General features: G+C 46.2%; 1 protein-coding gene across 4 annotated transcripts in view; it reads left to right on the top strand.

The window, feature by feature from the left end:
• SCN4A (sodium voltage-gated channel alpha subunit 4) overlaps positions 1-25,211 on the top strand; it is a 110,592-nt gene that overhangs the window by 15,009 nt on the left and 70,372 nt on the right. For all 4 annotated transcript variants that reach the window (XM_082194661.1, XM_082194662.1, XM_082194660.1 and 1 more), the window contains 6 exons: positions 12,648-12,975; positions 15,148-15,268; positions 16,337-16,424; positions 17,636-17,764; positions 21,070-21,161; positions 24,093-24,392. In XM_082194661.1, coding sequence (XP_082050787.1) covers positions 12,706-12,975; positions 15,148-15,268; positions 16,337-16,424; positions 17,636-17,764; positions 21,070-21,161; positions 24,093-24,392 — 1,000 coding nt within the window. In that variant the 5' untranslated portion in view covers positions 12,648-12,705. The remainder of the gene's footprint in view (positions 1-12,647; positions 12,976-15,147; positions 15,269-16,336; positions 16,425-17,635; positions 17,765-21,069; positions 21,162-24,092; positions 24,393-25,211) is intronic.

Below are 25,211 nucleotides of genomic sequence, written 5' to 3'. Positions count from 1 at the left end.
TCTGGACGGCCGAGGTTGAGGAAGCCTGTCTTAGGTCATCTATACCTGTATACCTGAAGGAGCGTCTCCACCCCCATCACTCAGCCTGGACACTGAGGTCCAGCTCCAAAGGCCTTTTGGCAGTTCCCTCACTGCAAGAAGCAAAGTTACAGGGAACCAGGGAGAGGGCCTTCTTGGTAGTGGCACCCGCCCTGTGGAATGCCCTCCCATCAGATGTCAGACATCTGAAGGCAGCCCTGTTTAGGGAAGTTTTTAATGACTGATGTTTTAATGTATTTTTAATCTCTTGTTGGAAGCCGCCCAGAGTGGGGAATGGGGAAGCTCAGCCAGATGGGGGGTGGTAGTAATAAATTATTATTATTATTATTATTATTATTATTATTATTATTATTATTATTATTATATTATTATTATTATTTATTTATTTATTTATTTATTTATTTATTTATTTATTTTATCTGGCCATTGTTTTCCTCACAACTGTGACATTTGTTGTATTTCCAGTGAAATTAAAGTCATTACTAAAGTCACACATATATATTACCATGTGGAAAAGGGGCGGGGGGCAGTGTGTAAGTGGCCACGCTCTTTCTAGCCCTGCTTGTTTAAAAACAGCATCCTGCAATCTGGATACTCTAGTTGTTTTGGAATGCAATTCCCGTGAGTCCCAACACCCTAGGATTATTTGAACTGTGGTCAAAAACTCTCCAGGGCAGCAGGTTGGGGGAAGGCTGATTCAAAACATTTCTATTGCAGTGTCAAGGCTTCAGAAAAGCTATTCCTCCCCCTGTGGGACTGTGACGAATGCCAGAGCGCATGGAAACTCTGTTTACCTTCCCGCTGCAGCGGTACCTATTTATCTACTTGCACTGGCATGCTTTCGAACTGCTACCTAGGCAGGAGCTGGGACAGAGCAACGGGAGCTCACCCCGTCACGGGGATTTGAACTGCCGACCTTCTGATCAGCAAGCCCAAGAGGCTCAGTGGTTTAGACCATAGCGCCACCCACGTCCCTGCTAATTTTAATATATATTAGCATATGCTAATGTCTGCATATCAAACTGCTGTCAAACTATAGAGAACTGCCTTATCCCTATGCAAAGGTGGATTTAGGGCCATGCAACCATTTCCGGGGGGGGGGGGGCACCTTCCCACCTCCTTCCCTAAGCCTAGTAATCGTTAGGCAGCTAAATGGTTGGTGATTCGTTCTCCACTGACTGTATGTGATCATGTAGGACTTATCGACACAGAATCAGAACAAATGGCAATCGGGTTTTCTGCAGATTGCCGTTTGTTCTGATTTAGTGCTAAAGAGGGGGGGGTTGGGGGGGGAGTGGAGGTGAAAGGCAAAACCGATCAGATGTGTTCCAAGAAATCGTGGGACCAGCAAAAAAATGCTTGCAGTAGTTCCTTGGTTCTCGAACTTAATCTGTTCTGGGAGTCCTTTCGACTCCTGAAACCGTTCAAAAACCAAGGCGCAGCTTCCGATTGGCTGCAGGAGCTTCCTGCGCGGAAGTGGAAGCCACATCAGACATTCAGCTTCTGAAAAACGTTCGCAAACTAGAACACTTACTTCCTGGTTTGCTGCATTCTGGAGCAGATTTGTTTGGGAGCCAAGCTGTTCAAGTACCAAGGTACCACTGTATTCCTGTGCTTTCTATTTTATTTTATTTTCAATAAAATAAAATAAAATAAAAAATTGCTTTTTTACATCTATAACGGATAAAACATACAAAACAAAACACACACTACAATACTACAAGAAAAACAAAAACAAAAACACATATTCTTTCTTATAGTCATTTTAAATTCCATTATTACGTGACTTCCTCAAATCCCCCCTAACTGAATTTCATTGTCCAAACATTATATAAAGATTTTCTAATTACATGGTTTTTAAAACCTTTATGGGCCTTTATCTTATCATACCATAAGTATGCATGCCAATCAAATACATTGTCAAATCCCTCCAGATCCAGTACATTGTATTCCCCGTGCTTTCTAGGCATGGACAAGCCAAAGTGTGGATGAACCGCAAGTGTTTCTGTGTATGGAAGTCCCTACAATGTATGCAGGGAAGGGGATGTTGTACTTGTGTACAGTGGTGCCCCGCAAGACGAATGCCTCACAAGACGGAAAACTCGCTAGACGAAAGAGTTTTCCGTTTTGGAGGTGCTTCGCAAAACAAATTTCCTATGGGCTTGCTTCGCAAGACGAAAATGTCTTGCGAGTTCCTGCTGTTTCCCCCCCCCCTTTTCTAAGCGGCTAAGCCGCTTATCAGCTGATCCGATCAGCAGATAAGCCGCTAAAAGCTGCTAATAGCGCAAATCCGCTAATCCGTCAATGGGCTTGCTTCGCAAGACGAAAAAACCGCTAGACGAAGAGAATCACAGAACGGATTCTTTTCGTCTTGCGAGGCACCACTGTACATTTTTTCATGGCTGTGTGTGTGTGTCTGTGAGAGAGAGAGAGAGAGAGAGAGAGGATGACCCCCCCACACACTTTGGTTTCGGCCCCACCCACCATAGACCATGGCCACGTGGTCCCCAGAGGGTTCACCACAAGGGGATGCAGCCCCACCCTGCCCTAGAAGGGTGATCACAACCTAAAGGTCTTCTTCTTTGGCAATCACTCGTAGCCAAGTAAGATTGCCTTCCAAAAACACGGTTTTAAAATTGAGTCCATAAGTGACTGTGGAGGCCAATTCTGGATCCACACCTCCTTCCACAGGTTTCTGGGCATAGGTTTCTGGGCGGGAGTTGATCATGGTGAGGGTTTGCCAAGCGTGCCTTCCTCTTAGCACATTTCTCCCTTTCGTCCTGGGTTCAAGCATCTTCAAAGCTCGTGACACCTTTGGTAAAGGCTGTTCTCCAACTGGAGCGCTCGCCGTCCAGTGTTTCCCAGTTGTCAGTGTTTATACTACTTTTTTTTTTTTAGATTTGCCTTGAGAGAGTCTTTGAACCTCTTTAGTTGACCACCAGCATTATGCTTACCATTTTTAAGTTTGGAGTAGAGGAGCTATGGAAGACGATAATCAGGCATCCGCACATCCCTCCATAACACATGCCCATCAAATTGGTAAGCATTTCACTAGCGGTTGTATAAACTGACTGCAATCACAACAAAGTGTATGAAATGGGGTGTGTAGACGGACATGTATTTCTACTCCAAAATCAAATGCGTCCGTCTACAAATCACCAGAAAGTTTGTAATATTTTGCATGATTCTTCCAGATGAAGAGTTGAGGTGTGGTCATTGTTGCGCTGATATTTGCTGGGCAGTTACGGGAAATGGAGTGATGAAAGATAGAGCTGTAAGAGATCTGTTTTCATCAAGTGCGCTACTCCAGTCTTAAGCACACTTACTTGGAAATAAATCTCGTGGATTTCACTAGCTGGGCGTTCCTTCTCAGGCATTCTTAGGAGGACTGTTGCTTTAACTTCCTTCTGCCATGTATATATTTGTGTACAATATACTCTGCAATTTTGGACGCCTCAAGACTGGCAGGATTAGGCTCTGCGCTGTTGCTTTTTAAACCTCTGTTCCGGATGGGCCTTTTAATACGGGCTCTTGTTTCACCTCCCAGGATAAAATTCTCTCCAGCTAGCCGCTAAGTCAGCTTCCTTCAGGGCGTCAGATAATCCCGGAAAGTGAAGGGAGGACCTTTGTGCAAGTTTCAAATCAGGAAGTTTGAAGGAACAAAGTATGCCATCAAAACCGCAGAAGGAAATGGACTCGGCCAAGTGGCATTGGGTTACCGGGACAATTTTAGGTGTGAGAGAGGTCTGTATTTTCAAGCTACCTTTTAACCCAGGGGTCAGCAAACTTTTTCAGCAGGGGACCGGTCCACTGTCCCTAAGATTTTGTGGGGGGCCGGACTATATTTGGGGGGGTGGTGGACAAATTCCTATGCCCCACAAATAACCCAGAGATGCATTCTAAATAAAAGCACACATTCTACTCATGTAAAAATATTCTGATTCCCGAACAGTCCATGGGCCAGATTTAGAAGGCGATTGGGACGGATCTGGCCCCCGGGCCTTAGTTTTCCTACCCATGTTTTAACCCAATGTTTAAAATGTGTGGTGCCTGAAGTTCAAGCCCAGCTCAAAGCGATACCTGCTGCCCTAGCAATCTTACCGCTTTTTCCTAGCTGTGTGGCCCAGTTGTAGTAACGCAATCATGAGAAAAATGGCATGTTGTCAGTAGTGTGACTAGCTAGGCATGTCCCAGCACTCTTTGATCTAAGTTTGCTTAGAGCCCTTTAGCACTGCTGAGGCTTTCCCTTCCCACAATTAGCTGGAAGTGGAATTAAAATGGTGATTTCACATAGCACTTTATATAGCACTTAGTTGTTCAACAGTGTTGTCGTCAAAGCTAAGATTAGAAAGTTTGTCCAGAAGTAAGTATTATTTAAAGGTCCCCATCAATATTAATTAGTAGCTTCCTTCTCACGGGTTCTGCCCTTTTGCTTTCTTCCTGTGTAGTGCATCATTGCTGATGAATTATGTCCTAATTAGTCAGTTCCTATCGCCCATAGGGAGGACTAAGGGGAAATTCATTACTACTGTCATACTCCATTGAACACCAAATGGAAGAAGCATCAAGAAGAAAGCTTTTAATTAGAAGGACAGTAGCCTAGAAAAGCTTCAACAGCACATTGACTATATACACCAGACATGCTATAATTGTATTTCAGCTGGGGAAAACCTGCCGCATATCAAGTTTCAAAAAAAGGCCATGGAGAACACAGGAAACACTGAAATGCAACAGGACGGCAGTAGCATTGTCCAGATTCTCCAGTTTGCTTCCAGGCTACACTTGGACTCTTTAGCGCTGCCAATGCATTCCTCTTTCACAGTCAGCTGGGATGGAATTATAACAGTGGCCCTGCATAATTTGTGATTTAGTGCTATATCCCCCATTCTAGTCTTGCATTGCCTGTCCTCACAAAAAAGGCAAAAGTCAGGTCACATTATTGACATGAAGCCTCCCAGTGTGATCTGAACTGTCTTTACTCAGAAATCAGTCCAGTGAGACTTCCAGCAGAATGCTAACTAGGTCTACTCAAAAGGAAGCCCTGTTGAATTTAGTGGGGCTTGCCCTTGGGTAAGGAGAGTTAGGATTGCAGCCTTAATCCCTAGAGAGTGTGTTTTGTTAATGTCCTGCCCTGCCCTGTACTTACTTGCTTCCTAAACTCAAATGCCACCTGCCCTGTCAGAAATCCTTCACATATTGATTTCTGTGCCCCCACCCTCCAGTTTTCCTCATTGACAGCCCTCCCATGGTGCAGTCTGCACTGTCGACATCGTCCCCCTCCCACCTTTCTCTTTCTCCATTTCACATCCAGCCAGGAAAAGCCAGACAGGCTGAGTATTATTTAATTAATAGTAATTAGGAGGGCTTTCCCCCTGCCCCCCGCCCCCGCAGAACAACTGTCCTCACAAAGCTGGTTCCATAAAGATAAAATGCTCATCGGTTACAAAAATTGCCATAAAACCATGTACAGCCATAAGAACCAACCAGCATTTGTTGTTGTTTAGTCGTGTCTGACTCTTCGTGACCCCATGGACCAGAGCACGCCAGGCACTCCTGTCTTCCACTGCCTCCCGCAGTTTGGTCAAACTCATGTTGGTAGCTTCAAGAACACTGTCCAACCATCTCGTCCTCTGTCGTCCCCTTCTCCTTGTGCCTTCCATCTTTCCCAACATCAGGATCTTTTCCAGGGAGTCTTCTCTTCTCATGAGGTGGCCAAAGTATTGGAGCCTCAGCTTCACAATCTGTCCTTCCAGTGAGCACTCAGGGCTGATTTCCTTCAGAATGGATGCGTTTGATCTTCTTGCCGTCCATGGGACTCTCAAGAGTCTCATCCAGCACCATAATTCAAAAGCATCCATTCTTCGGCGATCAGCCTTCTTTATGGTCCAGCTCTCACTTCCATACATCACTACAGTGGTGCCCCGCAAGACGAATGCCTCGCAAGACGGAAAACTCGCTAGACGAAAGAGTTTTCCGTTTTGGAGGTGCTTCGCAAAACGAATTTCCTGTGGGCTTGCTTCGCAAGACGACAATGTCTTGCGAGTTCCTGCTGGTTTTTTCCCCTTCCCCCCCTTTTTCTAAGTCGCTAAGTCGCTTATCAGCTGATCCGATCAGCAGATAAGCCGCTAATAGCGCTAATCCGCTAATCCGTCAATGGGCTTGCTTCGCAAGACGAAAAAAACCGCTAGACGAAGAGAATCACAGAACGGATTCTTTTCATCTTGCGAGGCACCACTGTACTGGGAAAACCATAGCTTTAACTATACAGACCTTTGTCGGCAAGGTGATGTCTCTGCTTTTTAAGATGCTTTCTAGGTTTGTCATTGCTTTTCTCCCAAGAAGCAGGCGTCTTTTAATTTTGTGGCTGCTGTCACCATCTGCAGTGATCATGGAGCCCAAGAAAGTAAAATCTCTCACTGCCTCCATTTCATTCTCTTCTATTTGCCAGGAGGTGATGGGACCAGTGGCCATGATCTTCGTTTTTTTGATGTTGAGCTTCTGACCATATTTTGCATAGTATAATCTAAAACCAGTGTTATCTCCTACTTCCCACTGTGTTTCCCCTTCACTTCCGTTGTTGCAAAAAAAAATAAATGCTAGCCTTTGAGGAAGTGGACTTGTTGCTCAAGAGCTCATTTGCTGGTATAGGATTGAATCCCGTCTGAAAATTGCAACAGTTTGAAAGCTCCCTTAAGGGCTTACCCGCACTCATTTTTTGCCCCATGCTTTCTAGAAACAGGTATGTGTTTTCCTGGTCTGTGTTCTGAGAGCCCCACCTCTTTCCCCCCGGAAAACTCGGATCTTTACCATTGAATCAGAGCAAATGGCACTTCGAGTTTTCCATGGATTGGTGTTTGTTCCAATTCAGCAGTAAAGAGCGGGGGTTTTTTTGCAGGGAAAGCACCAGGGCGGGGGGGGGGGGTGCTCGGATCTGTAATAGTTTTGTATTGTTGTTACAGTAGTTTTCAGTGTATTTAATCTTTCTTTTAAGATTTTATTAAGACTTTTCATAATGCATTACAGTAGAGTAACAAATGAATCTAAAAAACAAGAGGAAAAGAGAAGAATATAAAGTCCTCCTTCATGGGTAGATCTTAGCTTGTCCCACCCAGAGACATCAACTAACCATCACCTTCATCAACTGCATTTATCTGTCTATTCCTTTCGTATTTTAAGCATTTTCATGTATGCCGCCCAGAGCTTTGGTTATGGCATGACATATATATATATATATATATATATATATATATATATATATGCTTTCGTAGATTTTCACGGGTACAGGAATGCAGGTTTTGGTGTCTTCGGGTGTCTTCCCGTGTAAGAGTCGGGGTGTCTGTGCGACGTTTCGACGAGGTCTCACTCGTCATCTTCAGGCTGGTGCTTTCGGCTTCTTGTTACTGGAACTCTGTTACTCTGTTACTCTGTTCCAGTAACAAGAAGCCGAAAGCACCAGCCTGAAGATGACGAGTGAGACCTCGTCGAAACGTCGCACAGACACCCCGACTCTTACACGGGAAGACACCCGAAGACACCAAAACCTGCATTCCTGTACCCGTGAAAATCTACGAAAGCATATATATATATATATATATATATATATATATATATATATATATATATATAATATATATATTATTATTTATACCCCACCCATCTGGCTGGGTTTCCCCAGCCACTCTGGGTGGCTTCCAACAGAATATTAAAATACAATAGTCTATTAAACATTAAAAACTTCCCTAAACAGGGCTGCCTTCAGATGTCTTCTAAAAATCTGGTAGTTGTTTTTCTCTTTGACATCTGGTGGGAGAGCGTTCCACAGGGCGGGTGCCACTACCGAGAAGGCCCTCTGCCTGGTTCCCTGTAACCTCACTTCTCGCAACGAGGGAACTGCCAGAAGGCCCTCGGCGCTGGACCTCAGTGTCCGGGCAGAACGATGGGGGTGGAGACGCTCCTTCAGGTATACTCAGTGGCGTAGCATGGGGGTGCAGGGGGGGCCCAGCTGCACCGGGCGCAACATTTTGGGGGGCGCGCTAGCACTAACTAATCTAGTGGAAGAGCTAAAATCCACGGGTAAGGGGGCGCAAATTACTTGCCTTGCCCCGGGTGCTGACAACCCACGCTACGCCACTGGGTATACTGGACCGAGGCCGTTTAGGGCTTTAAAGGTCAGCACCAACAATTTGAATTGTGCTCGGAAACATACTGGGAGCCAGTGTAGGTCTTTCAGGACTGGTGTTATGTGGTCTCGGCGGCCACTCCCAGTCACCAGTCTAGCTGCCGCATTCTGGATTAGTTGTAGTTTCCGGGTCACCTTCAAAGGTAACCCCACATAGAGCGCATTGCAGTAGTCCAAGCGAGAGATAACTAGAGCATGCACCACCCTGGTGAGACAGTCTGCGGGCAGGCGGGGTCTCAGCCTGTGTACCTGTGTAGAAATACATTTAATAGCAATATGTAAAACCATCCCTTGTATGGCAATGATATGGGGTGGGGGGGAGACCTGGGAGCTTCTCCCCCCTAGTGATAATTGCTGCTTGAGGGGATGTTGTTGGGACTGTGGCTGGAGAGGGAGGAGTTAGACCTCTCCACGCCATGTATTGCAGTCCCAGTGACCCCAGATTTTAAATGGGCAATCGTGTTATTAAAGAAACATCTGGTTTGGCCCCGAGTGATGCCAGCCACATGCCACAGGAAAGTAGTAATAGCAGCAGCAGCAGCAGTAGTAGTAAATAGTTACAATCATAATAATGAATTTGCAGAGTCTTTCCAGCTGGCCTAGATTATTCATTCCATTATCTCAAATGCCCAAACGTGGATACAGTGGTGCCTCGCAAGACGAAATTAATTCGTTCCGCGAGTTTTGTCGTCTTGCGATTTTTTCCGTCTTGCGAAGCACGGTGTCGGGGAAGTTTTGGAAAAGCTTCAAAATTCACCAAAGTCTTTAAAAACCTCAAAAAAGGCTACCACACCGCGTTCTATGAGTTGCTCCTCGAAGTCAAGTCGCAACTGTATTAACGGTGTTAAGAAAAAGGAAACAAACTTGCAAGACGTTTCCGTCTTGCGAAGCAAGCCCACAGGGAACATCGTCTTGTGAAGCAGCTCAAAAAACAAAAAACCCTTTCGTCTAGCGAGTTTTTTGTCTTGCGAGGCATTCATCTTGCGAGGTACCACTGTATGATCAAGATCCTATCCCTCCAATAAAATACTCCAATGGTTTTCTTTCCTTTTCCTTTTTTTCTAATAATTTCTAATAATTTTGTATTCGTTTCCGCCCACAAAATTTAAAATAATATAATAATTTATTACATTCTTACGTCTGTGATATTCCTGTTGTAATCCTTTCTTTGCTGCCATAATCATTCATTTTCTAGTATTTCTTATATTACAATCATTTATTTATTCTCCTTCCCTTGCCTATAATTCAAATCCTGCTTGCATTTGCATTTGACTATATATATTTTTCTTAAATAGTCCAGAAATAATCTCCAGCAACATTTCCGTCTCATTGATCTCATATTTTTGCTATCTGCTCCGCCATCTCTGCATAGTTCGGTAACTTTAAAATCCCTTGATTTTATTTTCTCAGCGTGTGTGGTTGCCGGTTCTTGATCCCGGGATGGGTGTGAGTCTATTATGGGGCATTCGAGGCCCAGAGCTGGATGCTTGCTGTGGTCAGGGCAGTGTCCCAGCTCAGTACGTTTCTGTACTCTCCAAAATACTTCACAGATGATACGAAGGATACTCGGGCAACACCCTAATTCTCATGCCAAAAATTACCGCCTTCCCCTCCCAGGCATTAAACTACAGATCTCCTCTGACGTATTGCTGCATTTATTTTCTCTGCAGTGAAGCCAAGATGGTGGTTTTGGTTTTAAAAACCAGCAATAATTAGAAAAACAACAACATAACGATCTGCTAATAACCCACGGCTCAGAAAACATAGCTCATCATCTGCAGTGTGTGAAATGGCTTGCAAATGAGGAAGGGCATAAGGAATATTTGAAAAAAATATGTTAATATTTAAACCTTAGAATAGCTTTGGAGGTGTATATAGGCTGTAGGGTTAGAAGTAGAAGATAGGGTATTTTAAAATAGTATAATTTGTAAGCGATAAAATGTGAAGATATTTTAAGTGCGATTTTAAAAAAGAGATGGTTAGAAATTATGATATATGTAAACTGCTAAAGGTGAAGTAAAATGAAAATCAGACAGGTGGGAATCCCACTTAACAATGTTTAGAAAAATAAGGATATGACAAGAATTTGTTCGTATTGTTCGTCTTTTCTGTTTGTGTTTTCTATTTGTCTTATAAAATGAATATTTTTTTTGGAAATAAATAAATGAGGAAGGGCTGACAGCTAGAATGGGGGCAGAGGCCTACATAGGGGCCCAGTGCGGCTGACAAGCGGCAAGGAGGCCAGCCTGGAATCTGCACCTGGCATCGCAGGACAACTGCCAGGCTCCAGTGCCCCAGCAGGATGAGTGCCCAAGGCACTCCTCATGGGGCAGCTGGACCTGAGTGCTTCCATTTTAATCACCCCAGTGCCCTGGAGCATTGTGGGAGCTTAAAATGCCGTTTTCCAGCTGCCCCGGAGCAGCCCTGATGACGGTGAGCCGCAGCCCTGTTTCCATCTTACATGCGTCTTCCTCCTCCTGCCTCTTCCTCTTCTTCCTTGGGAGGAATGGCCTGAGTCATCTTGTTGCTGAAACCTGACGCTTTCTCTGATGGTCCACAGCAGCTGGAGAAACTGCCAAGCACAGGAGGCTGCCCAAAGCATAGCTGTCAACTTACAGATTTGAAAATAAGGGACCAGCAGCCTCGGCAATAAGGGACCAGCAGCCAAAATAAGGGATTTTCAGAGCACAGCTATGTTCAACTTCTGAGCCCCTCCCAGCCAAAGGCAGAAAGCCCAGCCAGCAGCCAAATGAAGCCTCAAGCAGTGGTTCCCACAGCGCAGCAACCCAGCAAAGGGGATGCAGCAAGGGAAACCACCGTCACCTCTCCGCTGGGAAGCGCTGAGCAAAGGCGAGTCCCCAGGCAACGCGGCTGATTTGATCGGCACAAGGCATGCAAGCTCCACCCCCCAGTCATTCTTAGACTTCTTATTGGGTGAGCAACGCAGCCAAGCAACACAGCTGGAGCCTCCCTCCACCCTGGCCGTCAGGGAGGGAGAGGAGCTGCTTCCTTTGAAACCCGGGAAATTTAAGGGACATCATCAATAAGGGACAGCAGTGGGACATGGCGCTGGGATAAGGGACTTTCCCGCCAAATAAGAGACAGTTGACAGCTATGGCCCAAAGGCTGCCTAGCTGTATATTGGAGGCAGGATCCCACTGGGAGCTGCCGCTGCCATAGCAGCATACCTGCCCCATCAACATTTCCCCAATGAAAATAGGGGAGTCCTGTATCATCATCACCATCACCATCATCATTTTATTATTTACACGCCGCCCATCTGACTGGGTTTCCCCAGCCACTCTGGCCAAATTCCAACACATATAAAAACACAATAAAACATTAACAAAACTGCCCTATACAGGACTGCCTTCAGGTACTTTCTAAAGTTTGTAGAGTTACCGTATTTTTTGCTCTATAAGAATCACTTTTTCCCTCCTAACAAGTAAGGGGAAATGTGTGTGGGTCTTATGGAGCGAATGCAGGCTGCTCAGCTATCCCAGAAGCCAGAACAGCAAGAGGGATCGCTGCTTTTGCTGTGCAGCGATCCCTCTTGCTGTTCTGGCTTCTGGGATTCAGAATATTTTTTTTCTTGTTTTCCTCCTCCAAAAACTAGGTGCGTCTTATGGTCTGGTGCATTTTATAGAGTGAAATATACGGTACTTATCTCCTTGGCTTGGGGGACGCATAACTCCATACCCTTCAACGTTTATCCGATGAAAATAGGGACGTCCTAAGGAAAAGTGGGACATTCCAGGATTAAAACAGAAACCGGGACGGCTTCTGTAAATCCAGGGCTGTCCCTGGAAAATAGGGACACTTGGAGGGTCTGTGGTTGTCTGAATGCATCCAGTCATTGCATGAATGAGCTTGTAAGGTAAAAGTAAAGGACCCATGGATGGTTAAGTCCAGTGGAAGGTGACTCTGGGGTTGCGGCACTCATCTCGCTTTCAGGCCGAGGGAGCCGACGTTTGTCCGCAGACAGTTTTTCTGGGTCATGTGGCCAGCATGACTAAACCGCTTCTGGTGCAATGGGACAGTGTGACGGAAAACAGAGCACACAGAAACTCCTTTAACCTTCCCGCCACAGTGGTACCTATTTATCTACTTGCACTGGCGCGCTTTCGAACTACTAGGTTGGCAGGAGCTAGGACAGAGCAACGGGAGCTCACCCTGTCGTGGGAATTCGAACGGCTGACCATAGCTGTCAACGTTTCCCTTTTTAAAGGGAAATTCCCTTATTTTGAATAGGGATAGGAATCGCAAGAAAAGGGAAAAGTTGACAGCTGTGCTGCCGACCTTCCAATCAGCAAGCCCAAGAGGCTCAGTGGTTTAGACCACAGCGCCACCCGCGTCCCTATGAATGAGTTTGTAGTGGAGTACAGTCTGGTGCAAAACGAAAATTTTCCCCTCCTTCTTGTCTCTGCAGCCTCCCCACCATTGCCTTGTGGCACCAGGCAGAATAGGCCCAGGAGCAGAATGCAAAGATGGCCGCCCAGCCACCGTACATCCCTGGTCCAGAGTGCCTGCGCCCATTCACCCGCGAGTCCCTCCAGGAGATAGAGAAACGGATCGCGGAGCGAGAAGCCGAGAAGTTGAAGCCGAAGCATGAGGAGATTCACGAGGAAGAAAAGGAGGCCAAACCCCGAAGTGACCTGGAGCAAGGGAGAAGTCTCCCAATGATCTATGGGGACCCTCCCCCAGAGCTGATAGGGGTGCCTCTGGAAGACTTGGACCCATTCTACAAAGATCAGAAAGTAAGCCGGAAGTGTTGGGTAGGAATTGGAAAGCGAATAACTCAAGCACTGCTTTGAGGTGGTTGTTGTTTTCCCCACAATCAAGCAGTGTTTTATATTTTAGGAAATACAAATAGATAGATACAGTGATACCCCGCAAGACGAACGCCTCGCAAGACGGAAAACCCGCTAGACGAAAGGTTTTTCCATTTTGGAGGCGCTTCGCAAAACGAATTTCCCTATGGGCTTGCTTCGCAAGACGAAAGCCCATAGGGAAATCTCAGGGACAGCGGGGAAGCGCAGCGCGTCTTCCCCACTGTCCTCGGACCTCCTCCGAAGCCTGGCGGCGGGGCGGGGACACCTCCCGCCGCCGCCCGGCTTCGGAACGGTGCTCCGAAGCCGGGCGGGGGGGAGGGAACACCTTCTGAAGGCGGGCGGGGGGCGAAAGTCTTTGCTCCCCCCTGCCTGCCTGTCCTGGAGGGCTTTTGAAGGCAGGCGGGGGGGGAGCAAAGACTTTCGCCCCCCGCCCGCCTTCAGAAGAGGTCCAGGACCTCTTCTGAAGGCGGGCAGGGGGCAAAAGTCTTTTTCCCCCCTGCCTGCCTTCCCAGGGGCTTTTAAATCGCCCCGGACAGCGGAGAAGTCCTCCGCTGTCCCAGGGCGATTTTAAAATGCCGCCCGCCAGCATTTTAAGATCGCCCGGACAGCGGAGAAGTCCTCCGCTGTCCCGGGGTTTTTTAAAATGCTGGGGGTGGGAAGAAAAGCCCTTGTCCCCCCCCCCAGCCTTCAGATGAGGTCCGGGGACAGACTGTCCCCGGACCTGGTCTGAAGGCGGTTTCCCTAGGAACGCATTAATTGATTTTCAATGCATTCCTATGGGAAACCGTGCATCGCAAGACGAAAAACTCGCAAGACGAAGAGACTTGCGGAACGAATTAATTTCGTCTTGCGAGGCACCACTGTAGATGATATAGATAGATAGATAGATAGATAGATAGATAGATAGATAGATAGATAGATAGATAAATGTGCGCTAGTCCTTTTAGGCTGTCCTGGGTTGTTTGAGGTGTGAAGGTGACTTGGAAATGGCTCAGGCTGAATGCTCGTATATAGGAACACATCATAAAGTCATGATTTTTTTATTTATTCATTGGTTAATTACTGCCCTTGAAATGTCCATATTAGCTCACCCATCCTCTTATGCAACAGTTTACTAGTGTAGAGGACAACAAAGATGGCACCTTAGGAAATATTCTATGAAACCAGAAAGTGACACATGGCTAGAATTCAGATTGTAATCCTTGGATGAAGGGTGGTATAGATATTTAAATAATAATAATAATAATAATAATAATAATAATAATAATAATAATAATTTATAAGGTTGGGAAGCCTGGAGATAAGCAGGCAATTGGGCTGAGAAAGAGGCAAGGCAGTCTGAGAACAGGCCAGTATTCACTGTTTACTCAGGTAGTGATGCTCAACTTAAGGAACCTGGGACTGAGTCAGACGCATCTATGTTGTGCTTATCCCACACAGATTTCCCCCCAATTCCTGTCTCACCCTTAATCTTGACAAACGTCAAGTTCTCTCACCCACTTCTGCTAAAATTATGAACAATTCTTGCATCTTGTATGCATTATTGTACCTGCAAGATTATAAGCATGCTTTGTGTAAGTACTGTACGCTCCAGGTTTCATAAAGCAAACACCAAATAAGCAATTCACATCACTATTAAAATAAATATGCTTTTGCAGTGGACGCTCGGGTTGCAAATGTGATCCGTGTGGAATGCACGTTCGCAGTGCGCCTGCGCACGCGCGGGTTGCAATTCGGCACTTATGCGCAAAGCACGATTTAGTGCTTCTGCGCATGTGCTACCGCCGAAACCCGGAAGTAACCCGTTCTGGTACTTCTGGGTTTCAGCGGTTCGTAACCCAAAAAAACACAACCTGAAGTGTCTGTAACCTGAGGTATGACTGTATAACATTTCACTGCAGAAATACAGTACGTTATGTTATGTGTCTGGCTGGCAATAATCTCATTGACACTTCCAAACACCGCATTATGCTCGGGAAGCCGCGAGTCCTCATTCTGGTTCCAACATAACGTAAGTTTGCAGGCTAAGTCGTTGTTTTGAAAGAGAACTTGACATGACTTGAGGTTAATAGCAATGTCTGTTTCTCCCTTCCTCAGACATACATCCTCCTCAACAAAGGAAAGTGCATTTTCCGGTTCAGTGCCACCCCTGCTCTCTACATGTTGGATCCTTTCAATATTGTCCGGAGAGGTGCCATCCAAGTGCTTATACATTCATATCCTTTGCACTCGCTGAGAACGCACATGGCATGGTTTTACTTGGGAGGAAGCTGTGGGGTTCGGCTGATGCCGTAGTCATTCTTGTAGGACCAGACAGGGGCAGCGGCAGAGGCCAGCTGAGTATTTCACAAAAGTGTCATTTGGTGTCCTTGCTTTCTTGTAGTATATGAGGAAGAGAAACACCCTTTTCCTCATACAATTTCCCAGTGCTATTTTTCTAGAGAAAGAGGTGCCGCAACTCACCATGAGCACCTCCCTTGTTCTCTTCAACAGGCAGTGGTGCCCACCTGAGAGGTGCTGGAGCTCAGTTCCAGCTGTGGGAAAAAGCCCTTTCCTTTCCATTTGCAGAATTTTTGGTGGAAACAAGCACTTCACTGTCACCAGCTGCACAATGGCTACAGTGGTTCTCAAACTTAATCCGTTCCGGAAGTCTGTTCCAAAACCAAAGCATTCCAAAACCGAGGCACGCTTTCCCATAGAAAGTAATGCAAAACTGATTAATCCGTTCCAGACTTTTAAGAACAATTTAACATGAATTTTACTGTCGTACGAGACCATTGATCCATAAAATGAAAGCAATAAACAATGTACTGTACTATTTTGCTCTATAACACTCACTTTTTCCCTCCTAAAATGTAAGGGGAAATGTGTGTGCGTCTTATGGAGTGAATGCAGGCTGCGCAGCGATCCCAGAAGCCAGAACAGCAAGAGGGATTGCTGCTTTCACTGCGTAGCGATCCCTAACCCTAACCCTAATCCTAAACAGGGCTGCTTTCAGATGTCTTCTAAAAGTCAGGTAGTTGTTTATTTCCTTGACATCTGATGGAAGGGCGTTCCACAGGGCGGGCGCCACCATCGAGAAGGCCCTCTGCCTGGTTTCCTGTAACCTCACTTCTCGCAGTGAGGGAGCTGCCAGAAGGCCCTCGGAGCTGGACCTCTGTGTCCGGGCTAAACGATGGGGGTGGAGACAACCCAACAGGGCTGTTGTTCCCTTGTCTTTACCAAACGGGTTTGTCTTGGGAATTTCAGCAGAGGCCTGATGCATTTCCTTGACCTCATTTCAAATTATTCAGCATGTTTATCATGATCACCATCTTAGCCAACTGTGTCTTCATGACCATGAGTGATCCGCCGGTGTGGGCCAAGGATGTGGAGTAAGTGTTATTTTTCTTTCTTTCTCTTTCCCCCCTTTTCTCTTACCAGTTTCCTGCCTGGTCACTATAGGCTGGGCTGTGGGAGGTGGAAATGGAACCAGAGGAGCAGCTTACAGGCATTCTTAATCCAAAAGCGAAGCTGGGGTGGCCAGATGAGGAACCTTGTGTGATCAGAAAACTTGCAGTAACTATAATGCTTCAAAAATAACAGGCGGGTGACACAAACTCCCTGAGAAGCAGTATTATTGTAACCCGGCTGACATGAGGAGAAGATTAAAAGGCAGGTTGTGGGGTTGTTTCACTGCTCAAAGTCATGCAAATTGCGGTATTTTGGCTTCATGGTATCTGTGAATATAGCCAGTGAGTGTGCTTTCATTTTTTTTTTTGGGGGGGGGGAATACATCCATCTCTTCCACCTTTTATTTTCAGCTCTCCCTGCACAGGTTCATTAACCTGAATCCTTCTCTTTAGCAATTGATCCTATAGCCTGAGTGTCAAAGGTCCTTAGGTTCATTTTCTTGAGTACATCGAGTTTTAAAAGGGTCCCAGGTCCTAAGAAAGATCTCTGGCTCTAGAGTGAATATGAATTTGGGAAGTACGATTCCGGCAAATTCTACCTTCTAACTTAAGATTTGCTTACAAAAGGTACCGTAGATTCCGGCGTATTAGGCGACTGGGTGTATAAGACGACCCCAACTTTTGCTGTTCAGTTTTAGAGTTACAGTGTTTGAGCGCTGCCAGGGGCAGAGCGTGCAGCCGTCTGCTGCCTCTGCCGTTGCAGCAGCAGCAGCAGCCCGAGGCAAGGCATTTGGCGGGCGGGCGAGCGCCACGCTCGGAAGGACTTTCCGCGCCAGCTTCTGTGGGGAGGGAGGAGGAGCAACGGCTGAAGGGGTGCCTCTGCTCACCGGCTCCCTCTCTTCCTTCTCAACACGTCTACCCAGCGCATAAGACGCAACCCCAACTTTTTGGGTGATTTCCCCAGGGATAAAAAGTCGTCTTGTACGCCAGAACATACAGTATCCCTATATTCTTCTGCTGCAAATTGTTTACAACATGCCCTATTTTTATGCTATTGGATTGAGAGGCTTTTTAGGAAAACAGGATGCAGGGTATTTAATATATATATTAAATATCAGCAATAAACCTTGCATATATATTTTTTGCTATTAATTCTGCTTCCCTTGCCCTCCGTAACCCTCCCCTGTTCACAGATACACTTTTACTGGCATCTACACCTTTGAGTCTATGATCAAGATATTGGCCCGGGGATTCTGCATTGACAACTTTACATTCCTGAGAGATCCATGGAACTGGCTGGATTTCAGTGTCATCGTTATGGCGTATGTTGCATTTAGCAGGAGCAATGTGGTAAACCAGCTGGGGGAAACCAGAGGGCGTCAGCATGTGGGGGTGGGGTGGAAATCCTCATGCATGTACTGTATGGCGATGGCAAGCACTGAGACCATATTTCCAGTTAGCTACTGTCTCCTGGGGGACGCGGATGGCGCTGTGGGTTAAACCACAGAGCCTAGGACTTTCCAATCAGAAGGTCGACAGTTCGAATCCCTGCGACAGGGTGAGCTCCCGTTGCTCGGTCCCTGCTTCTGCCAACCTAGCAGTTCGAAAGCACGTCAAAGTGCAAGTAGATAAATAGGTACCGCTCCGGCGGTAAGGTAAACGGCGTTTCCGTGCGCTGATCTGGTTCACCAGAAGCGGCTTAGTCATACTGGCCACATTACCCGGAAGCTGTACGCCGGCTCCCTCGGCCAATAAAGCGAAATGAATGCCGCAATCCCAGAGTTGGTCACGACTGGACCTGATGATCAGGGGTCCCTTTACCTTTACCTACCTTCTCCTGGGCATACCCAGAATACTATAGTTGGAAGTGTCAACAACTTTTGTGTCCGCACTTTTGCTTTTTGAAGCATGGCAACCCTACTTTAATGACTTTTGAAACTGCCCAACCCTTTAGCCAAAGACCACCTGAAAAGCATCATACAAGTGCCACACAGAAAGAGGCGGTCTACAACAGAAATTTGAGAGTATGGTTTGTCTCCTTTCTGATAAGATACTTTATAATGGTCACTGATTGCATTACCTGGCCGGTGTGGCCATCCTTTTGATGGGATGCGGGTGGCGCTGTGGTCTAAGCCACTGAGCCTCTTGGGCTTGCCGATTCCCGCGATGAGGTGGGAGTTTAGCGCTAGGGAAGGAGTTTTCCAGAGCAAAGCTCTAGGGCAATGGCAAGTGGACTCATGCTTTCTAGGTGCGAGACATGCAGAAGTGGGGACGAGCCCTAAGTCTCTCATGTTTGTGGGACTTAGAGTGGGGTTAAAAAGCTTAGCCCTGTTCTAAAACTTAGAAAAAAACAAAACACAGTATTGTTTAACTCAATGCTTTAGGGAGTAAACAAGGTGAGGAGGTCAGCTGATAGTCACAGTACATACACAGTCCTTCTTGTGCAACACACTGTGTCACAAGGATGGTGGTGCAACACAATTGTCACGGGAGGAAAAGCTGCTAGTGGCTTTCTGCACAGGACTAGAAGCTTTTACCGGGTTGGGGGGAGATGGCGTGTGTAGAGTTGTATGTCTTTTCGCAGGGACATGTGTGGCGCTGTGGTCTAAACCACTGAGCCTCTTGGGCTTGCTGATCAGAAGGTTGGCGGTTCGAATCCCCGCGATGGGGTGAGCTCTCGTTACTCTGTCCCAGCTCCTGCCAACCTAGCAGTTTGAAAGCACACCAGTGCAAGGAGATAAATAGGTACTACTGTGGTAGAAAAGTAATCAGTGTTTCTGTGCACTCTGGTTTCCATCACGGTGTCCCGTTGTGCCAGAAGCAGTTTAGCCATGCTGGAATGACCTGGAAAGCTGTCTGTGGACAAAAGCTGGCTCCCTCAGCCTGAAAGCGAGATGAGTGCCGCAACCTCATAGTCACCTTTGACTGGACTTAACCGTCCAGGGGTCCTTTACCTTTACCTTTTGATATGGTAAATACCTTAGTTCTTGAATCCAGGTCACAGGCGTTCCCTATTCATACACAAAATATACCCTTAAAACAGGATTTGTAGCATTTGTAAGTGAAAAGAACTACTGGGAAAGGTTTGTCCAAGATATTTCCATCTGCAGAGGAAATACTGTATTTAGAGTCATTAGAAGTCAAGATAGCTTCAGGATTGCTCTCCTGTACTATTTCAGACATGTGGTTTATATACTTATGTATGTGTGTTTACCTTGTTCAGTAATAATAATAATAATAATAATTTATTATTTATACCCCGCCCATCTGGCTGGGCCTCCCCAGCCACTCTGGGCGGCTTCCATAAAAACCAAAAATACAATAAAATATCACACGTTAAAAACTTCCCTGAATAGGGCTGCCTTAAGATGTCTTCTGAATGTCAGGTAGTTGTTTATCGCCTTGACATCTGCTGGAAGGGTGTTCCACAGGGCGGGTGCCACTACCGAGAAGGCCCTCTGCCTGGTTCCCTGTCACCTCACTTCTCGCAATGAGGGAACCACCAGAAGGCCCTCGGCGCTGGACCTCAGCGTCCGGGCAGAATGATGGGGGTGGAGACACTCCTTCAGGTATACTGGACCGAGGCCGTTTAGGGCTTTAAAGGTCAGCACCAACACTTTGAATTGTGCTCGGAAACGTACTGGGAGCCAATGCAGGTCTTTCAAGACCGGTGTTATATGGTCTCGGCGGCCGCTCCCAGTCACCAGTCTAGCTGCCGCAGTAATCAACATTTATTTTATATTTGAGACCTAAGAATTCTTATAACACCCTGCTCTAGTTTATTGGCTCCTGGTTGCAGTGCTGGAGACACAGAAAGTGTAATGGCATAATAGCAAATGTTTCCTTTACTAAATATTGCCAAGGAGACACACGGTTCTGGTGGATTCAACAACCCCTAACAACTTGCGAGCCTCTGAAATATAAGGAGACTCTATTGCTGTTGTTGTGAACAGCTTATGTGTTTCCTTCCATTTCCCTATCATGCTTGGTCAACCTGTACAGTTGTAAATAACAAGATTCCTACAGAGATACCACTGTTTTCCACACCAAAGGAAACTTAACTCTGTGTTACCCTGAATGTTCCGCCATGTGGGAAGCAAGATTGCAAAGTGATATTTAGCATTCCTCCTCTCCTGAGGAAGAATTGTGCAGGATTTTAAAGCATCCATACACTTTCTGTCAGAGTAAATGACTGATCAAACTTTTGCTTTGCCTTTTCCTATCTTTTCAGCATCCTGACACAAGTCCAAACTGGTCATTGTAACAGCAGTTTTGTCTAATTAAGCCCAGGCTCTGTCCCAATGAAAGGGGCAAAGGGTCCATTTTTAACAGCAAAGGTGCCCAGCTTGCCCTCACTCGCATGCCGACTCTGATCCCACAGTCTTATCTCCTCAGGCACTGTCTCCCTCAGCTGAGCTCCGGTGCCCTTGATGGGTCAAATGCTGTTTGCAGATCCTGGTTTTAACTCGGACATTTGCTGCCCTCACAACCGACTTCAGAGCTGTGTCTCCTACATAGTTCCATTTCCGGAGGCGTTGTTTCCCTCTCTTTGCCTGTCGATAACCCTTGTTTCTACTTTTATTATGTTGCCTTTCAATGAACAGCTCGCTTGCCCTCTCTTTTCTAGCTACGTCACAGAGTTCGTAGACTTGGGCAACATCTCTGCTCTACGGACATTCCGGGTTCTCCGGGCACTTAAAACCATCACAGTCATTCCAGGTGGGTAATGGGGAGGGTGGCATTGATGGAGGTGAAGACCTTTGTTGTAAACAAAAATTGCCCTTTTCCCTTATGGGGTATCCAAGAGCCCATATAGAGTCCTTACATAGGTTCCCTATTGGTAGGAGAGAATAACAGGCCAACCAGAGAATATTGAGAAGCAAAGCAGCTAGTAAGCTTGATCTTTATTGATGTGTTGCAACAGGGTGCTCCCCTCACCCACAAGAGAAAGGAGCCCATAAAAATGCCGTGCAAGGCCTTATAAAGACTTTAGAAATTGCCACCCTGTAGATCAAGACCACCCCCAGAAACATCATACATACATCACAGAAAAGGCGGTCTAAAACAGAAATTTGAATGTTGGGAAATTGGCCAGTCCTTTGTAATGATAAATACTTAGTTCCTGGGCCAGGTCACAGGCTCACACCCTATTCATATCTTAAATGTGTCCTTAAGACAGGATTTGTGAGGAAAGAGACAATGGGGAGGTTTTCCACTTTGATCTCAGTTTAGGAATCAAAATGGTTCCAGGTTGGTCTTCCTGTTCTGATCTATGTATGTGCTTGGTTGGTACACTTACGAACATTTAACATATATCTAAGACCATAAAATTCCTATCACAACTTCAGGCAGATTTCATTTTTCATACGCATCAGAGATGAACTGGCTTCCAGCGGGGAGCATTCGCTGGACGCACTTCATTCGGGCCCCCAACTTGTATGGGTCTGGAAGCTCTTGGTTTGCTTTATGCCCAAGAGTTGCCTGTTACCCCCAAATTTTTTTAACATTACCAAAGGACACCCTTGATCTTCTTCAGGGAAAGAGGTAACTGCAGGAAAGGTGGAAATGTTAAGATCCTAGTTTTTGAAGATGCCATTGTACACTATAAGGCGAAACCCTCCTACAGTGCATTGGTTGCTCTTTACAATGCAAAAATACGGGTAAAAGCGGCTACTTTCCCCATCTCTGCAAACCAATTGGCTTTAAATTATATTTCAGGGAAACCAACTCAAAACTTAAAGTACAGGTTTTTAAGGCTGCTTCCCAACCAAAGGAATGCACATGGCAGCTAACTATTGTCAAAGGTAACACTTACAGATGCTTCTATACTTTATATACTTTGGGACGCGGGTGGCGCTGTGGTCTAAACCACTGAGCCTCTTGGGCTTGCCAATCAGAAGGTCGGCAGTTTGAATCCCCGTGTCGGGGTGAGCTCCTGTTGCTGTGTCCCAGCTCCTGCCAACCTAGCAGTTTGAAAGCACGCCAATACAAGTAGATAAATAGGTTTTGCTGCGGCGGGAAGGTAAATGGCGTTTCCATGCTCTCTGGCTTCCGTCACAATGTTCCATTGTGCCAGAGGTGGTTTAGTCCTGCTGGCCACATGACCCAGAAAGCTGTCTGGACAAGTGCCAGTTCCCTCAGCCTGAAAGCAAGATGAGTGCTGCAACCCCATAGTTGCCTCTGACTGGACTTAACCGTGCAGGGGTCCTTTACCTTTATACAGCTCCAAATACCTACATGCATCTCACATCCAGGCAGATATTCGAATGTCTGCACTCTATGGAGTAGTTGCAGCAACAGGGGACCACTCCACTGGTTTATGTACCTTTATGTACCTGCATACACACAGCCGGAGACTGCTCCTGAATGGCAACTTCCTCTGCTCATCCCTTTTCAGTCCTCTCCTGGTTCTGGGAGTCAGTGGTGCAGGAGAAAGCAGGGAAGGACCTGGCCCTTCCCTTGCCTGACCTGCCTCTTCCTCTTCTTCTCCTGATCCAGCCTGTGCTCCACCTTCTAGCTCTAGAGTTCTCCGCCTCCAACACTTGACTCTAGGCCAGCACAGTTCCCCACAAATCACTGACCCCTCTTCCAAGTCAGACTCCAGCCCCACATCCCTCGTCCCTGCCAGTCCCTGACATCAGAGCATGTCAGTTGTTAGAATTTATGTTCAATGCAAACTGTGCCTTAATAAAATAAAATAAAATAAAATAATAAAAATTGTTAGAAACCAAAATCGTTACCAACCAACAGCATTGATAACCACCCTGGGACCTCTGGGTACAGGGCATTATATAAATAAAACAGATAAAATAAAATAAATGTTGGTCCCTACCAGAGAAGAATGAAGCTATTGGACTATGCCGAAATGGCAAAACTGACCGGAAAGCTCAGGAATCAGGGAGACCACAACTTTAATAAGGAATGGGGGAAATTTACAATTTACCTTAAAGAAAACTGTAAGCAGCTGAAAACATTAGCAGGGCTGCATTAATGCTTGTAATGTCATGAGAACTATGGATACAATGGATTTATAAATAATCAGGATTATCTTTTAAAAATGCAGTAGAAAAGGTTTAATAACAGAACCCACGGAGAGGAAGGTGGGAAGTCCAGAGATTCGGGAGAATCTTGTAACTTTGGATGTGCTGTGATATGTCTGTAAATTCAAATATGTAAAATCAAACAGAGAGAGAGAGAGTAGGATGTTGGGTTGTTTTTTTGTACAGCCACTAAGCTCAGTTTTCTAGGGATGCGGGTGGCGCTGTGGGTTAAACCACAGAGCCTAGGACTTGCCAATCAGAAGGTCGGCGGTTCGAATCCCCACGACGGGGTGAGCTCCCGTTGCTCAGTCCCTGCTCCTGCCAACCTAGCAGTTCGAAAGTTCGAAAGCACACCAGTGCAAGTAGATAAATAGGTACCGCTCCGGCGGGAAGGTAAATGGCATTTCCGTGCGCTGCTCTGGTTCACCAGAAGCGGCTCGGTCATGCTGGCCACATGACCCGGAAGCTGTACGCCGGTTCCCTCGGCCAATAAAGCGAGATGAGCGCCGCAACCCCAGAGTCAGCCACGACTGGACCTAATGGCCAGGGGTCCCTTTACCTTTTAAGCTCAGTTTGTTGCCTGTAAGTAATGCTGTTTCTCTCTCCCCAGGGCTGAAAACTATTGTGGGTGCGTTGATCCAGTCTGTGAAGAAGCTCTCCGATGTCATGATCCTCACAGTGTTCTGCTTGGCCGTCTTCGCCCTCATCGGCCTGCAGCTTTTCATGGGGAACCTGCGGCAAAAGTGTGTGCGGTGGCCGCCGTTCACCAACGACACACTGGATGACGGTTTCATGGGCAACACCACTCTGTACGACAACGGCACCCTGTATGACAACAGCACATTGTACGACAACGGCACCCTGTATAGCAACGAGACCTTTGACTGGGATGAGTACATCCATAATGAAGGTAAGGGCTGCTTTTTCAAGGACTGCTGATGCTATCGCTTTTGACTTGGCCCGGAGCCGTGCCAGATGGGCATCTCAAACCCGAACCGCTAGCACGTACTGTATTTTTCGCATCATAAGACACACCTAGTGTTTAGAGGAGGAAAGGGGGAAAGCCCCGGTTTTTTTGGGATCAGCTCACAGTTGTGCGGCTTCTTTTGCAAAGGAGAAAAGGCCATTTTTTTGGAGGATCAGCTCAAAATTGTGGAGCTTACTTTTGCAAAAAGTCCTGTTTTTATGGGGTTCAACTCACAGTTCTGCAGCTTCTTTAGGAAAGGAAAAGGAGCCGTTTCTACAGATTACTAATACTAATCATTCAGATACTAAATTATATAATTTAGGTGTCTCTCTCCCCCCCCCCCCGCATGCTAGAATCTATTACACATTTTGTTTTTTATATTGTGATTTTATGATGTGAACTGTTCTGAGATCTATGGGCATAGGGTGGTATGCAAATTTAATAAATATAATAATGACGATAATGATAATGATGATGATGATGATGATGATGATGATGATGATGATAATAGCTGTCTTGGGGCTCATCCAGACATGCTTTCGCACTTTCCAGGCAAAGGTCAGTACTTTAAAGCTCTGTATCAGAGTGTGTGTGTGTTTGTTTTCGTTGTTTTTCGGTCCTAGTGATTTCCCCAGGAAACCCCACATTTTACTGCTTAATCGAAGGAAACAGCAATCCACAGAAAACCCAATTGCTGTTTGCTCCGATTCAGCAGTAAAATGTGGGGTTTCTTGAGGAAACCACCAGGATTTTTAAAAAGCC

This window comes from Podarcis vaucheri (assembly GCF_965113315.1).
Source record: "Podarcis vaucheri genome assembly, chromosome: 13".
Lineage (NCBI taxonomy): Eukaryota > Metazoa > Chordata > Lepidosauria > Squamata > Lacertidae > Podarcis > Podarcis vaucheri.
The sequence above is the reverse complement of the archived record's forward strand: the minus strand, read 5'-3'. Positions and strand labels throughout refer to the sequence as shown.